The 15,476-nt window shown below is 37.6% G+C and overlaps 1 protein-coding gene across 1 annotated transcript in view; it reads left to right on the top strand.

Moving 5' to 3' along the window:
* Positions 1–1,389: 1,389 nt before the first annotated feature.
* The window catches only part of sorcs2 (sortilin-related VPS10 domain containing receptor 2), a 199,707-nt gene continuing 185,620 nt past the window's right edge, over positions 1,390–15,476 (top strand). The window contains exon 1 of the mRNA XM_027145523.2: positions 1,390–1,826. Coding sequence (XP_027001324.1) covers positions 1,539–1,826 — 288 coding nt within the window. The 5' untranslated portion in view covers positions 1,390–1,538. The remainder of the gene's footprint in view (positions 1,827–15,476) is intronic.

The following is a 15,476-nucleotide window of genomic DNA, read 5'->3' as shown; positions in this document are numbered from 1 at the left end:
GACATTTTTATTGTTCCAAGGTAAAAATGAGAGCTATCATCTCCCGATGTGTGTTTGTGGTTTGTGTGTGTTTATTCTTATAAACGTTGTTGTCTGTTCTTGCCTTGGTGTCAGTTTATAAGGAACAGTTATTGCCACAAGATGGCGCTGTGTGTTTGCTGAGAGTTACAGATATCCAGGTGCTTTAAAGGAATCAGTTTGTGTAGATAACAGGTTACTCATGAAGAGCAGTCCATATAACAGCATTGAGGTGAGGTTTCTAGAGATTTCTATACACCAGTAACACACCTGTGTGTTTGTGTGTGTGTGTATGTGTGTGTCATATTCCTTATTTGCAGAAGCCCTGTGGAGATTCTGACTCAGTATCTCATTTTTCTGAGTAAATACTATTTCCTTACTTTTGACTTAATAACTCACTATTTTAATTTATCTCTTTTTTCCCCACAAACATTTGTTACTTTGAATTAAAACTCTTTATTTTGACGTAGATGTCACACACTATTTCTCACAACTTTCCATGCATTTATTTATTTATTTATTTATTTATTTATTTATTTATTTATTTATTGAATCACAGGATTCGTTTATATTTACTTGCGTCTCTCCATCACTAGAGCGAAGCCTGCTGGTGGTAGCATCATCGTCAGAATAATCCCTGCTTTACTCATCCATCATCTTCTGATGAAGGAGAAGTGGTTGTACTTCTTTACATTTTCTTTCCATTCCATTAAAAAAACTATTTAATGCTACTCTTTAGATTGCACACAATAGTAAGGGGTAGGCTACTGTACAGAATCTACATACGATTCCACTGAAGTTTATTTCATCTCCAGCTTTTAACCCTGCCGTTGATGCAACACACTTTTGTTCACTCGCATGTGCAAAATTAATTTTATTCATTTATTTTATTTATCTGTTTTCTGTTGTTTTCTTTTGTTTTGCAAAAGACACGTTGATCATTTTTACAACTAGAGTCAGAAAAACGCTTTTAAACGATATGCGTGAACTCTTTTTCCCCCCTGATATTTTACTATAGAGATTTATTCTTATACGATTTATTGATATAAAATTATTAAATTAACTGTAATTAATTAATAAATAAATAATTCAAAGTTCTGGTGTCTGTTGTGAAAAATCTTAATTCATGTCTTAAATCATGTGTGTCATGCGGAAACTTTCTTTCTTTCTTATTTATTTATTTATTTATTTATTTATTTATTTACTGACCGAACTTTAAGAGAGGATATGAGCGCGTGCCTGTCAGCAGATGGCAGCCCGGTACTCCGGTTTTCGCCTCCTGGCACACGGACATCACCGATCCTCTGCTCTCTCTCTCTCTCTCTCTCTCCCTCTCTCTCTCTCTCTCTCTCTCTCTCTCTCTCTCTCTCTCTCTCTCTCTCTCTCTCACACACACACGGAAGAGCCACCGTGTACTTGTTCCCCGCGAATCGGTTCTCCGTGGTTTTTTTGGGATACCACGCGCACACACACGCATACACAGACACGCACGCACACACACAGAGACACGGGCGCGCGTCATGGCGCACGTCGCGCACCTGTTCGTCGCGCTGGCGTGGATTATTTCGGTGCACGGATCTTTCTGCAGCGGCGGTGCTGGCGTTGGTGTCGGCGTGTTGAACCGGAGGCACGAGCATCACCGCCTCCACGCTGAGGGTCCGGAGGAGGAGGAGGACCAGACCCGAGCAGCACCGCGGAGGCTCGCGAGGTCGCCGAAAGTGGCGTCTCTCCTGAGCAGCTCATTCGTGCTGAAAGGTGATGCCGCGCACAACCAGGCTATGGTTCACTGGACGGGCGAGAACAGCAGCGTGAGTCCACTAAACACACACACACACACACACACACACACACACACACACACACACACACACACACACACACACACACACACACACACACTCACACACACACTGACACTTATTACACATCGCGTGCGTGAAGAAGCACGTGCATGCTGGTTTGGTGCATCTTGGATCCCAAATCAGGGAGCAACAAACTTTTTACAGGCTTTATCTCACTATCTGTCTGTCTGTCTGTCTGTCTGTCTGTCTGTCTGTCTGTCTGTCTGTCTGTCTTCCTATCTAACATCCTCGTGGATCCAGAGATTATTGCCAGAACTCAGGATACATTCACCCTGTTTTTAGTGAATTCCCGGTGGAAGCTGTTTGTTTGAAATAAATAAATAAATAAATAAATAAATAAATAAAGAGAGAGAGAGAGAGAGAGAGAGAGAGAGAGAGAGAGAATTCAGTACAGTAGGGAATCTGCATCATCCACACACACACACACACACACACACACACACAGTATTTTATCAGTATTCTTTATTTCCTGCGGATATTTGAGCTTAGAAGCAATACCAAAAAACAGCACTTTTACTGCTTTAATAAACTCAAATAATTAAAAAAAAAGAGATTATTTATATTTAATAATTTTAACAATGTCCTTTGGGATGAGTTTCACGGTGTTGACATTATCTGTGCCTGTTTTTAAAATGTACTTACCTTCAGATGAGGAAACATTTCTTCTAAGACACTTTCAAAGTGGTTTGAAGACGGTTCCCTACAGAACCCGATGAGGAAGCTGAGAACCCTTAAGTTAGAACAATAGAGAGGCTTCTAACAGTGAAATACTGATTATAAGGATAACAACCAGGAGATAAAATCATCATCATCATCATCATCATCATCATTATACCATTCCAGTGAAATGAATAACTGATAGATCACATCACTAAACCTCTGGGAGAACCCTGGTTAGAGAACCCGGGCTTCCTAAAAGTTTTATTAAGAATCTGAATCTCTGACAGTAAAATTCTGTCCTCCGTCCTTGTCCTCGTTTAAACTTTGTGTGCGTTATATTTACTTTGCTCGTGACAGATGAAGTGATCATGCTTCTGCTTCATAACACCATTCCTGAGGATCTTAAAAACGTTAAAAACGCTCTAGGTTTAGGAAGGAATACACATCATGTGATCCGGATTAGAGCAGAATGAATTGTGCAGCTGTATTAAATTACTCATCTGCTCTGTGTGTGTGTGTGCGTGTGTGTGTGTGTGTGTGTGGGTTTCTTTTATCCAGTTATTGTATATTTGCGTTTCCAGTCGCTGGGGTTTGACAGTGAAGCTCCTTCAGGCCTGTAATTTCACTTCCTGCTTTTTTTTTTTTTTTTTTTTTTTTTAGTAATAAAAATTATGTACAAATTCATATTCACAATATGTTACACGCATTTAAATACTTATAGAAATTTGAATTGCTCTTAATAAAACTGTGAGGAACGTGACGAGTTCATAACAATCACCTGCTTTTTCACAGTATTTAATGATATGTTTCTTTGTAATTTTTTTTCTTATATATAAATATAGATTTAAAAATCAACAGTCCAGTCGGCCAGTTTGATATGTTTCATTACGTTTCCTGTCTAGGAATAAAATGTGTCCCTCACGCTGCTTTTCACGGGACAGAGTTTATCTCTGGAGCACAGACGCTGCTCGTCCTTCATCACAGAACGATAATAATACAGTATGTGTCTTTGTTAATCGCAAATAATTAACGTAAGTCTTTTAAAACCTTTTATTAAAAAAATCATGAAAGACTGCCGGTGAAGTGAAGTAGCTGTTGCTATAGAAATGATAGCGTACCAGAGTGAGCATGCTAACGTACAGTGAACTACTGTTCTAGAGAATTAATCAACACCTCCTGACCAATCAGGAGCCAGAACTCAGCAGCGCGGTGGTGTGATTCGTTAGCAGCAGCTTGGTGCTCGGTGTCGACGTCCCACATTCACACAGCTGTAAACAAAGAGACTTTTCATGCATGAAGACTTTTGTGCTTTCAGATGCGAGCGTATTGTTCATTAATTAGACAGTTAATGCAACATTTAATTGAACCTTCAGACAGTTCTGCTTCCTGCTTTATGTTCAGTGTCTCTTTAGTGTTTTTGTTTGACTTTTTCTTACAGGAAGTGGTGCTTGTAAAAGCTGCTGCTTCTTTCCACAAACAACAGCTTAAGCTTATTTAAAGCCCAAAAGGGAAGTGAAACAGGCTGTGTGTGTGTGTGTGTGTGTGTGTGTGTGTGTGTGTATGTGTGTGTGGGTGAATTCTGTTTGTCAGCCTGTGTCTCTTTCTTTCAGTGGGAATGAAGTGTTCAGAACGGTCCAAAGGTGCCGTTACAATCAGCGTTTTGTTCACTCGAAACTTAGAAAGCCTCTGGGAAGATCACACACGGAGTGTGTGTGTGTGTGTGTGTGTGTGTGTGTGTGTGTGTGTGTGTGTGTGTGTGGAAATGTCCTTGTTGTAGAAATGCCTGTCACCATGGTATGATGGTAAGGAGAAAAAGCACGATGATTGAGTTGTAAAAGCGAATGAAAAAGAATAACTGTGTGACAGAGACAGGGGGAGAGGGGGTGACTGGGAGGGGGGGGGCAGAATGAGAGAGAGACAGGGAATTAGACACAGGAGAAGAAAGAGTAAAATGGAGAGAGGGAAAGCGAGAGAGGGATAGAAGTGGGACCGGGAGTAAGACACAGAGGGAGAGAGAGAGAGAGAGAATGAGAGAAAGAGAGAGAGAGAGTTTTTTTCATTATTTCTATTCTTCACATTTTGTAATGTTGCACCAGGAGAGAATCATAAACATTAAATGCTGCATCAAAAAAAAAATGTAATCATCTTATATGGAGCTTGGAGTGACTTCATTACTGTCAGAGCTGCTGTAGTCCACATCAGGGGTCAGGGGTCAAATCCCAGGCTGCCGGCATTAAACGAACATAATCCATTCTTTACAATGAAAAAGGAAGAATCATGATAGTGGAACACAGAGAGAGAAAAGTAGACTAGGGAACACAATCACAGTAACCCAGGTCTGATCTCAGGACAGAGGAACACACAGAGTAACAAGCCAATGCATATACAGGGGGCGGAGACAGGACCAAAACCATGATAATACAGGGGGCGGAGTCAAGACAGAAACCATGATAATACAGGGGGCGGAGTCAAGACAGGAACCATGATAATACAGGGGGCGGAGTCAAGACAGGAATCATGTTAATACAGGGGGCGTAGTCAAGACAGAAACCATGATAATACAGGGGGCGGAGTCAAAGCAGAAACCATGATAAGTGGAGTCAAGACAGGAACCATGATAATGCAGGGGGCGGAGTCAAGACAGAAACCATGATAATACAGGGGGCGGAGTCAAGACAGGAACCATGATAATACAGGGGCAGAGTCAAGGCAGAAACCATGATAAGACAGGGGGCGGAGTCAAGACAGAAACCATGATAATATAGGGGGCGGAGTCAAGACAGGAAAAATTATAATACAGGGGGCGGAGTCAAGACAGAAACCATGATAGTACAGGGGGCGGAGTCAAGACAGAGTCCATGATAATACAGGTGGCGGAGTCAAGACAGGAAAAATGATAATACAGGGGGCGGAGTCAAGACAGGAAAAATGATAATACAGGGGCGGGGACAAGACAGTAACCAATGGCACAGAGGCACCTGATAATTTTTTCTACATTTAGGTGTATGTATTTTATATACATGTACAGTTATGTATTTGCTCATTGTTATAAGAGCTTAAAAATTAAACATGATCAATTCATGAAATAAATTCTCAAGGTAACCAAATCACATCCAGTCACAGAATAAAATGATTTTTTTTTTTTTTTTAATGAAGGCCCAATATGGAAGGCCCTTTTCCCAATATGTTTTTGTAATAAATGAACTGATTCCTGATAGAGAGCATCCTCTCTATTAGTTAGGGATGTTATTCGTTTTGAAACCCAGCGGTCGGCATTTGTGTGTGTGTCAGTAAGTGGGACTCAGATATTAACTGTGTGTTATTAAAGTCCGAGCTTCATTGTAAAGTCTCCCTTTAATAAGATTTCAGGTGAAAATGGGAAGGAAGGAGAGAATGAAGGACAGGAAAAGGATTTGAAGATTATTCGTTTTTTTTTCCCCCTATGGATGAGGTTTAATAAGATGTGAAAGGAGATCTGTGTGAGAGTGACAGCTGCTGCTGCTTTCGCTTCGGTGCCTCTGACCACACGTCAGGAAGCTAATATTAATAATGACTGGGATTTAAGTATTTTACAGATTCTGATGATTTAAAAAAAATGCTTTTTGGCCACGCCCACATCAACTTAGATACTCAAATCTGTCAGTTATCTTGCTGTAGATTTTTCCCTAATGTGTTGCATCTGATACCTTCCTGTTCCTTAGGGTGCTTTCACACCTGCCTTGTTTGGTTCGGTCGAATCGTACCAGAGTTCGATCGCTCATTTGGTGCGGTTCGTTTGGGCAGGTGAGAAATGCAGCAATTGAACTCTGAAGCGCACCAAAAGCGGACCAAACAAGCGTACCGAGACCTCCTTGAAGAGGTGGTCTCGGTACGCTTTCAAACGAACTCTGGTACGGTTCGTTTGTGGTGAGAACAAGGTCCGAGATCGAATAGACCTAACTGCAAAAAGTATTGCGCATTTTGGACTAAACCAGCTGCCGTAGTGGGTCATTGGCAACATTTTCGGAAGATGAGCATTTCATAGTTTCGCAAAAGTAATGCTCGCCGCCTCCTGAAGTGTCTCGCGATGCGTCTTCGCCGTTTGCGGTGCAATAAAATGATATTTTCAAGCCGCATCCACGCTTCATTCTGAAAATGAAGACTTTGCATAGAATGCTGTATACAAGCGATGTAGTAGATTACAACCACGAACATAATCGCAGCGTGCAGTCGTCTCTCCATGGTGTACTGTACGCTGTATTTTCCTCTTTTTGTTTACATCTGGAGTTTCGTTGGAATTTCCCGCACGTTTATTCTGACCGATCGAGAAGCGGTTTAGGAAACACGCTCAAAGACGTGTGGCCAATGAGTGATGTGGATGTTATCACATGACTGCATTTTGGTTCGTTTCAACTGGTGCGTAACAGAACGATCAGTGTGGTGTGAAAAGGAACCAAAACTGATAAAAAGCTACAATGGGTCATTTTTTGCTTTTGGTCCAGACCAAATGACCCAAACTATAGGTTTGAAAGCACCCTTAGTGTTGTGATAAGCTTTGCTTCTCTGTTTATATTGCTGTGTTCTGGGTTTTGAGTCTTAATTATTGGTTTTTCATCAAATAAAAACAAACCCTGAAGTCCTGCTCATCTCTGTGACCACTAGATGTATTAGCCTTGTGCACAGCATCATGTCCGATCTGTTCAGTCTGCACCTACAGTGAACTTGGATCACTCGGACTTGTGCGGGGGGAAAAAAAATTCTTGGACCTCAGTGATCGCTGCACTTGGCAACTTTGTACTATTCCTCAGCTACAGCAGGGATTTTTTTTACAAAGTGTGACCCTGACCGTTGACCTCAGTGGTCTTCTGAAGCTGGGATATTATAATGAATTCTAAAGTGTATTTTAAATTATACTCAGAGAAGAAATAATAGAATTCTAGATACTAACTGGAGAATTCTTGTGCCGTCGCTCTCCTGGAGGTCTGCGGTTCTGGGAATGAACAGTGACGATCACAACATGATCTCAGCGTTCAGACTGGAGCAACTCCAAGAGCTGAAAAGGCCCTCTGTGTGTGTGTGTGTGTGTGTGTGTGTGTGTGTGTGTGTGTGTGTGTGTGTGTGTGTGTGTGTGTGTGTGTGCGCGAGTCAGATTTTTTATTCTCCAAATACAGGCTGTAAAAGGAATTTTTTGTCTCCTGCTGCGTCTGTTAACACAAATCACAGTAAGATAAAAGGCTAAAAATATACACACGTGAAAGTCTGAATAAAACGTGAAGATGTGTGAGGAGCGTTCTGTGTGTTTATAAGCGTCACTGCCTGCTTTAGCTTCGGAGCAGAACGAAGTGGAAAATAACGGGGGGGATAAAGGGAACACCAGGGGACATGCATAGGGCAGATAGACAGATTAGAAACACAGCAAGACAAACTAAAGGACAGACTGACTGAAAGACAGACAATCAGGTAGACAGACAGACAGAGAAACATATTGGCAGATAGACTAAAGGACAAATAGACAGATAGACATATTGGCAGTTAGACAGACAGACAGACAGACATACTGGCAATTAGACAGACAGACAGAAAGACAGACAGAAAGACAGACAGCAGATAGACCATATCAGCAGATAGACTGAACGACAGAGAGACAGACAGGCAGACAGCCAGAGACACATATTGGCAGTTAGACTGAAAGACAGACAAAGAGCTATACTGGCAGAGAGACAGACAGACAGTCAGACAAAGAAATGGACTGAATTGCAGGCAGATTTAAAGACACATATAGGCAGATTAAAAGACAACAAAAGGCAGACAGACAAATATGACACAAATAGACAGACAGATTGTACAACAAGCCGAATAAACATAAAACAGACAGACGAGAGACACAGAAAAACAGACAGACAGCTTGAAGCCCCAGCTTGTGGAATGTAAAGTAGGTGGTTAAATGCAGTGGTCACAGAAGAGCGATCTTCCACATCGTGGGGGATAATGAAAGTGTGTGTGTTTGTGTGTGTGTGTGTGTGTGTGTGTGTGTGTGTGTGTGTGTGTGTGTGTGTGTGAGTGTGAGTTTGAGTGAGTGGAGTGTGTTCAGTAGCCAGTTTGAAAAATTTGGGACAGACAGACCACTGACACTTCCATGACTGGTCCAACAAACACACACACACACACACACACACACACACACACACACACACACACACACACACACACACACACACACACACACACACACACACAAACACACACACACACACAGCTGACCTCTGACTGTGACCAAGCTGGAGCTGACACTGAAGATTCCTTCCATACAAGATACATAAACATCTCCTTACTGATAACTTCACCATATATTTATATCTATGTGGAGCGTCTGCTCCCCGTGTCCGGGTGCTATAGAAATAGTGCGTACGTGTGTGTGTGTGTGTGTGCAGGGAGTGATAGAGGAATGAGGGATGAACTCGTGCACATGAGTGAAGATAAACGATGTAAAGCTTGCTCTTCATCCACACACATGTGTAAGTGATTTGAGAGAGAGACTGAGGACAGAATTAAGCGAGTGCTATTCAGGAGACGCTGAAACGGGATTCTTTCCACATGAAGTCAACTCACACACACACACACACACACACACACACACACACACACACACACACACACACACACACACCTAACTCATTATAATGTACATTATTAGAACTTCATTATTAAATTAACTACAATAATCTGTTTGTCTTGCAGCACGTCTGTCTGTCTGTCCGTCTGTCTGTCTGTTTGTCATTGTACATCGATCATTAATAAATATTCATTTAATGTTAAAGAATTTTAAAAGAACCTGAGGATTAGAGTACAGTATAGAGTATTATAGCATGAGACAGAGTACTAACGTATTATATAGAGATCTGAGTATTAGAGCATTATACAGTAGATTAGATAAATGACCTTTAGAGCTCTGAGAGAGCAATAAAATACTAACTGGAGTATTACAGTACTATATACAGTGTTGAGTATTAGTTAGTTAGAGTATTACAGTATTATATACAGTGTTGAGTATTAGTTAGTTAGAGTATTACAGTATTATATACAGTGTTTGAGTATTAGTTAGTTAGAGTATTACAGTATTATATACAGTGTTGAGTATTAGTTAGTTAGAGTATTACAGTACTATATACAGTGTTTGAGTATTAGTTAGTTAGAGTATTACAGTATTATATACAGTGTTGAGTATTAGTTAGTTAGAGTATTACAGTACTATATACAGTGTTTGAGTATTAGTTAGTTAGAGTATTACAGTATTATATACAGTGTTGAGTATTAGTTAGTTAGAGTATTACAGTACTATATACAGTGTTTGGGTATTAGTTAGTTAGAGTATTACAGTATTATATACAGTGTTGAGTATTAGTTAGTTAGAGTATTACAGTACTATATACAGTGTTTGAGTATTAGTTAGTTAGAGTATTACAGTATTATATACAGTGTTGAGTATTAGTTAGTTAGAGTATTACAGTATTATATACAGTGTTTGGGTATTAGTTAGTTAGAGTATTACAGTATTATATACAGTGTTTGGGTATTAGTTAGTTAGAGTATTACAGTATTATATACAGTGTTTGGGTATTAGTTAGAGTATTACAGTATTATATACAGTGTTGAGTATTAGTTAGTTAGAGTATTACAGTATTATATACAGTGTTTGGGTATTAGTTAGAGTATTACAGTATTATATAGTGTTTGAGTATTAGTTAGTTAGAGTATTACAGTATTATATACAGTGTTGAGTATTAGTTAGTTAGAGTATTACAGTATTATATACAGTGTTTGGGTATTAGTTAGTTAGAGTATTACAGTATTATATACAGTGTTTGGGTATTAGTTAGAGTATTACAGTATTATATAGTGTTTGAGTATTAGTTAGTTAGAGTATTACAGTATTATATACAGTGTTTGGGTATTAGTTAGTTAGAGTATTACAGTATTATATACAGTGTTTGGGTATTAGTTAGAGTATTACAGTATTATATAGTGTTTGAGTATTAGTTAGTTAGAGTATTACAGTATTATATACAGTGTTGAGTATTAGTTAGTTAGAGTATTACAGTATTATATACAGTGTTTGGGTATTAGTTAGTTAGAGTATTACAGTATTATATACAGTGTTTGGGTATTAGTTAGTTAGAGTATTACAGTATTATATACAGTGTTTGGGTATTAGTTAGTTAGAGTATTACAGTATTATATACAGTGTTTGGGTATTAGTTAGTTAGAGTATTACAGTATTATATACAGTGTTTGGGTATTAGTTAGAGTATTACAGTATTATATAGTGTTTGAGTATTAGTTAGTTAGAGTATTACAGTATTATATACAGTGTTGAGTATTAGTTAGTTAGAGTATTACAGTATTATATACAGTGTTGAGTATTAGTTAGTTAGAGTATTACAGTATTATATACAGTGTTTGGGTATTAGTTAGTTAGAGTATTACAATATTATTTTATACAATAGTTATTATATACAGTGTTGAGTATTAGTTAGTTAGAGTATTACAGTATCATATACAGTGTTTGGGTATTAGTTAGTTAGAGTATTACAGTATTATATACAGTGTTTGGGTATTAGTTAGTTAGAGTATTATAGTATTATATACAGTGTTTGAGTATTAGTTAGAGTATTACAGTATTATATAGTGTTTGAGTATTAGTTAGTTAGAGTATTACAGTATTATATACAGTGTTTGAGTATTAGTTAGTTAGAGTATTAAAGTATTATATAGTGTTTGAGTATTAGTTAGTTAGGGTATTACAGTATTATATACAGTGTTGAGTATTAGTTAGTTAGAGTATTACAGTATTATATACAGTGTTGAGTATTAGTTAGTTAGGGTATTACAGTATTATATACAGTGTTTGGGTATTAGTTAGTTAGAGTATTACAGTATTATATACAGTGTTGAGTATTAGTTAGTTAGAGTATTACAGTATTATATACAGTGTTTGGGTATTAGTTAGTTAGAGTATTACAGTATTATATACAGTGTTGAGTATTAGTTAGTTAGAGTATTACAGTATTATATACAGTGTTGAGTATTAGTTAGTTAGAGTATTACAGTATTATATACAGTGTTGAGTATTAGTTAGTTAGAGTATTACAGTATTATATACAGTGTTGAGTATTAGTTAGTTAGAGTATTACAGTATTATATACAGTGTTGAGTATTAGTTAGTTAGAGTATTACAGTATTATATACAGTGTTTGGGTATTAGTTAGTTAGAGTATTACAGTATTATATACAGTGTTGAGTATTAGTTAGTTAGAGTATTACAGTATTATATACAGTGTTGAGTATTAGTTAGTTAGAGTATTACAGTATTATATACAGTGTTGAGTATTAGTTAGTTAGAGTATTACAGTATTATATACAGTGTTGAGTATTAGTTAGTTAGAGTATTACAGTATTATATACAGTGTTTGGGTATTAGTTAGTTAGAGTATTACAGTATTATATACAGTGTTTGGGTATTAGTTAGTTAGAGTATTACAGTATTATATACAGTGTTTGGGTATTAGTTAGAGTATTACAGTATTATATAGTGTTTGAGTATTAGTTAGTTAGAGTATTACAGTATTATATACAGTGTTGAGTATTAGTTAGTTAGAGTATTACAGTATTATATACAGTGTTTGGGTATTAGTTAGTTAGAGTATTACAGTATTATATACAGTGTTGAGTATTAGTTAGAGTATTACAGTATTATATACAGTGTTTGAGTATTAGTTAGAGTATTACAGTATTATATAGTGTTTGAGTATTAGTTAGTTAGAGTATTACAGTATTATATACAGTGTTTGAGTATTAGTTAGAGTATTACAGTATTATATAGTGTTTGAGTATTAGTTAGTTAGAGTATTACAGTATTATATACAGTGTTTGAGTATTAGTTAGAGTATTACAGTATTATATAGTGTTTGAGTATTAGTTAGTTAGAGTATTACAGTATTATATACAGTGTTTGAGTATTAGTTAGAGTATTACAGTATTATATAGTGTTTGAGTATTAGTTAGTTAGAGTATTACAGTATTATATACAGTGTTTGAGTATTAGAGTATTACAGTATTATATACAGTGTTTGAGTATTAGAGTATTACAGTATTATATACAGTGTTTGAGTATTAGTTAGTTAGAGTATTACAGTATTATATAGTGTTTGGGTATTAGTTAGTTAGAGTATTACAGTATTATATAGTGTTTGAGTATTAGTTAGTTAGAGTATTACAGTATTATATAGTGTTTGAGTATTAGTTAGTTAGGGTATTACAGTATTATATAGTGTTTGAGTATTAGAGTATTACAGTATTATATAGTGTTTGAGTATTAGTTAGTTAGAGTATTACAGTATTATATAGTGTTTGAGTATTAGTTAGTTAGAGTATTACAGTATTATATAGTGTTTGAGTATTAGAGTATTACAGTATTATATAGTGTTTGAGTATTAGTTAGTTAGAGTATTACAGTATTATATAGTGTTTGAGTATTAGAGTATTACAGTATTATATACAGTGTTTGAGTATTAGTTAGTTAGAGTATTACAGTATTATATAGTGTTTGAGTATTAGAGTATTACAGTATTATATACAGTGTTTGAGTATTAGGGTATTAGTGATGTCATTCTATACATTATTAGACAGAGCACCAGACTATTAGAGCATTAGAGATAAGATTTCTGATCATAAAATATAAAGACAGAGGCGTTCAGAGAGTGTTCATGTGGTGTGAAGAGTATTAGAGATCTAGACAACATATTAGTGTGTCTGTGTGTGTGTGTGTGTGTGTGTGTGTGTGTGTGTGTGTGTGTTGTCTCGTTATTTTCGAGAAAAAAAAAGAACAAGAAAACCTTTTAGTTACTGAGAGATATTTCTGTTTATAATAATTATAATATAATAAAGTGATTTTACTTATTCATTATAATCTAATTGGTCCCTACAACATCACCACAGTGAAACTACAGCAAATGCAGTTAATGGGAAGTCATTTAATATACACTGTATTTAATGTAACATGTAGTATATAACTCTGTGTGTGTGTGTGTGTGTGTGTGTGTGTGTGTGTGTGTGTGTGTGTGTGTGTGTGTGTCTACATCCCTCGGTACTAGCTGGCCTTGTTAGCATGTCGTTAACACTTTGTAGGCGCTGTGGGTGCTGTTTGAAATCCAGCCATGTGAGGTGTGTGAACTTCCAGTTATGTGTGTGTGTGTGTGTGTGTGTGTGTGTGTGTGTGTGTGTGTGTGTGTGTGTGTGTGAGAGAGAGAGAGAGAGAGAGAGAGAGAGACAGAGAGAGAACCTTTGGCTGGCTCCCTATGGGCTAATCTTTTCTCATCTCTTTCTCTCTCATTATCCACACAAATACACTGGAACATTTTACCGCGTGTTTTTCTCATCTATTTCCCCAGTGTCTTGTGTGTGTGTGTGTGTGTGTGTGTGTGTGTGTGTGTCTTACATGTGTGTGTTAAAAAGGAGGCGTTTCCATTTTGAAGCTCACTCTTTAGACTCGCTGAATTCTCCGAGCTCAAAGTGTGTTTCCACATTTCTCTGCTTTACCCGTGCTGATCTCATTAATAAAACATTTCCTCATTTACATACTGAAAGCTGATTTAATTCAAGGAACAATTCAGACAAAAATGAAGTGGAACCTACCCCATTTTTCACTTACCCTAACGCTTAATTAAAAAAGCGGTACTTAGTTTCTAAAGTTCCTTACGTTTTGCCCCGGAATCGAAACGTGGCCGGTGTAGCTAGTGCTTTAGCCCGAATCAGAAGACATTTGCACCTTCAATCCTAGTCAATTATTTCTGCTCAGTGCGTTTGCAGTTTATTTGCCCCCTGAAGTCTACTTGTGCTGACGTTCCTGCAGTTTTTCCATAACATTTCTCTGCCGTCCTTGTCCTAGCAGAAGCAACGTTCTCCTGAAAAACCCTGACTCTTTTGGTGTCTCTGTTGAGGGAAGTGTAGAATAAATAAATGAAGAAACATTTTCTGAGCTTTCACATCTCAATCTTCAGGAAATGTTCATTTCTGTTCTGTAATTTCTAATTGTTCACATTCTTCCCTCTTCCCTGCTTCGGGTTTCCATTCATGCCGCGAACGCACCTAGCATCTGAGACTCAGTCCCTACAAAACGGTGGCCTGGTCTCCCTGTAACTGTGTCTGTGTTTCACCACCATCATCTTCTTAATTATTATCATCATGTAGCTTTTCCTCACATCATTAACCAGACCATCATCTAACTGAAACATTAAAAAAAAAATTCTGTCCTTTTTTTTTTCCCCCTGAAAGCTTGCTCGTGAGACGTTCGGCTGGAAACAGATCTAGAGATATCCGACAGATTCTGAGCTCTTCTAAGAGCTCTGTATCCCCATCTGTCCCTCCAGTCCAGCAGATAATTCTAGCCTTAATTATGACATCACAGACTGAGCGATGAAGCCGTTGATGACAAAACGCATGGCGAGCCTCAAGCTGTCCACAGTGACGGCTAATTGAAGTCAATTAGCATAATTATCTTATGCTAATTTAATTAATCCCACACCACTTCACTCTCCACTCTGTATAAAATCTGCATGGATTTCCTTCACACATCATTCAGCTCAGTGTGTTTATTTAATTTCTGTAGAGACACAAAAGCGGCAAAGGAACATCTAAAGATCGACTGTCTATACATTTCCGATGAGCGTGGGCTTGTACGAGCACAACGATTTAGAACATGTGGGATTTGGGACCACTTTCAGGATCCCAATTCAAGGATTTTAGATCATGTTCTACACACATTTTGATAAATGAGACCCCAGGACTGTACTGCTGCTTTAACTGTATAGGCACACACACACACACACACACACACACACACACACACACACACACACACACACACACACACACACACACACACACACTTTGATTTGAGTA

Source organism: Tachysurus fulvidraco, chromosome 1, assembly GCF_022655615.1.
Source record: "Tachysurus fulvidraco isolate hzauxx_2018 chromosome 1, HZAU_PFXX_2.0, whole genome shotgun sequence".
NCBI lineage: Eukaryota > Metazoa > Chordata > Actinopteri > Siluriformes > Bagridae > Tachysurus > Tachysurus fulvidraco.
Note: the sequence above shows the minus strand (reverse complement) of the source record. Positions and strands in the feature narration are given on the sequence as shown.